Source organism: Arvicola amphibius, chromosome 6 (assembly GCF_903992535.2).
Source record: "Arvicola amphibius chromosome 6, mArvAmp1.2, whole genome shotgun sequence".
NCBI classification, from domain to species: Eukaryota; Metazoa; Chordata; class Mammalia; order Rodentia; family Cricetidae; genus Arvicola; species Arvicola amphibius.
In genome coordinates, this window is record NC_052052.2 from 122,918,506 (window position 1) to 122,920,655 (window position 2,150).

At 44.2% G+C, this 2,150-nt stretch overlaps 1 protein-coding gene across 1 annotated transcript; it reads left to right on the top strand.

The window, feature by feature from the left end:
• The first annotated feature begins 576 nt into the window (after positions 1–576).
• Positions 577–1,521, top strand: LOC119817777 (olfactory receptor 2B11-like). Its single transcript, XM_038335185.1, has one exon. The coding sequence runs from the start codon at positions 577–579 to the stop codon at positions 1,519–1,521; it is 945 nt and encodes a 314-aa protein (XP_038191113.1).
• The last annotated feature ends 629 nt before the right edge of the window (positions 1,522–2,150 follow it).

The following is a 2,150-nucleotide window of genomic DNA, read 5'->3' on the forward strand; positions in this document are numbered from 1 at the left end:
CAGTGCCCGCCTTCCACTGGCATCTTTAGTCAGGCAGAAGAAATGTTTAAGCAAAGCAAAAAGTTGTCCTTTTCTTTTTCTACTGATGAGTTGTTCTCTTAACACAAGGGAAGTGGAGAGAGAAGCTGCCACCTACCACACCGCCCAAATCCTGATTTGTTCAGGTATTTCAAATGTTTCAATGAGAAGTTTCTTTTTAAAAGGGAGTAGAAAGGGGAGGGGGAAGAAAGCATTATATAAAATTATATAAAATGACTTTGTCCTGCTTTCCAGACATTTGAAGGGTTACCTATAAATTATTGCCTACAGTTCGAGGCCAGCCTGGTCTACAAGAGCTAGTTCCAGGACAGGCTCTAGAAACTACAGGGAAACCCTGTCTCGAACCCCCCCCCCAAAAATTATTTCTTGTATTGGAGACTCTGTGATGATTTCTGTGGACAGCATATTTGCAGTCTTTCCCCATAAAAAGTTTATTTTTTTTCTAATGTCTTCAGAATTCCTGCCAACTTGCGATTTTTTTTCCAGATAATCCTTTTCTTCCTCGATTTTATCTGGCCGCTCTCCTTTGGAAATTCAATGAAGCTCATCAATAGAGGTTTTCCAGAAGATTTCATTCTCTTGGGCTTTACCAAATACCCATGGCTGGATCGTCCTCTCTTCTTTGTCCTCCTGATCTCCTACATGTTCACATTGCTGGGAAACATTGCTATTATTCTGGTCTCTCAGCTTGATTCCCAGCTCCAAAGTCCCATGTATTTCTTCCTTACCAGCCTTTCATTTTTGGATCTCTGCTTCACCACCACAACTGTCCCTCAAATGCTGTTCAACTTACAGGGGCCCAACAAGAACATCACTTACCTAGGCTGCATGGCCCAGGCCTATGTGTTTCATTGGCTGGGCTGCACAGAATGTGTTCTGCTGGGCATCATGGCCTTAGATCGCTACGTGGCTGTGTGCAAGCCTCTGAGGTACTCTGTTATCATGGACCACAGGCTCTGTCTGCAGCTGTCCAGCACTGCTTGGCTCACTGGCCTGGCCAATTCACTACTGCAGTCTACCCTCACCGTACAGTTGCCCCTGTGTGGGAACCAGATGCTGGACCACTTCTTCTGTGAGCTGCCTGGGCTTATTAAGATGTCTTGTGGGGACACCACAGTCAATGAGATCACTTTATCAGTGGTGGCCACATTCTTGATAATGGGTCCCCTCTCCATGATACTTGTGTCTTATAGTTACATCGCCCAAACTGTACTTCGAATTCCTTCTGCGGCTGGGAGGCTTAAAGCTTTCAACACTTGCTCATCTCACTTGCTGGTGGTGTCTTTATTTTATGGGCCAGGTATCTACATCTACATGCAACCTTCCGAAGACGGCTCCCAAGACCTCATCAAGGTCTTGACTCTGTTTTACTGTGTCATTACTCCCATGGCTAATCCATTCATCTACACTCTGAGGAACAAAGATGTCATAGGAGCTATGAGGAGGCTTCTGAGGAAGGCCATTTCAACTAAGGGGATATGAAAAATGATTCTTTATTCTGAATGGGAAGGCCCAACATTCTTATGAAGCATCCTGTGGACTCTGATTTTGTTTTGTCTGAAATGGGGAATTGCTGACCTTGATTTGCTGGCATCCTGCTGCAGCTTCTAGAGTGTTGGGACTACAGTTGCGCATCACCACACTCAGCTAAATGTTTTCATCAAAACCACTTGCAAGCCGCTAATGACATGAGTGGATTATATCTTGATAAGTTGTTAGCCCAAGGGGTCCCTAGGCTCGTCTAAACATCACAAGTTATTGCCAAGGCTATTGGTTATCCTCTCCCAACCTGATGGTAAGACCCCATTGCTGAAGATATCACTTAATTATGTCATAGACCATGAAGAAATTGAGCTGGTACCCAATAAGAAACTCCACTGCTGCTAACTAACATTTATGGTGCTGGAAGGTGCTGTGAACACTACTCAAGGAGAAAAGTAATCAATATCACCTAGCCACAAGACCTGAAACCTACAGCAGTGACTGCCTGCAAAGAATAAATTGGTGCAATAATGGCACAAATAGGAATAACTGACTACTTTTAAAAGAATTGGATTTAAGGCCTACTCCATGAGCTAGAACCCTGACACAGTTAGTGAGGGCAAGACTCT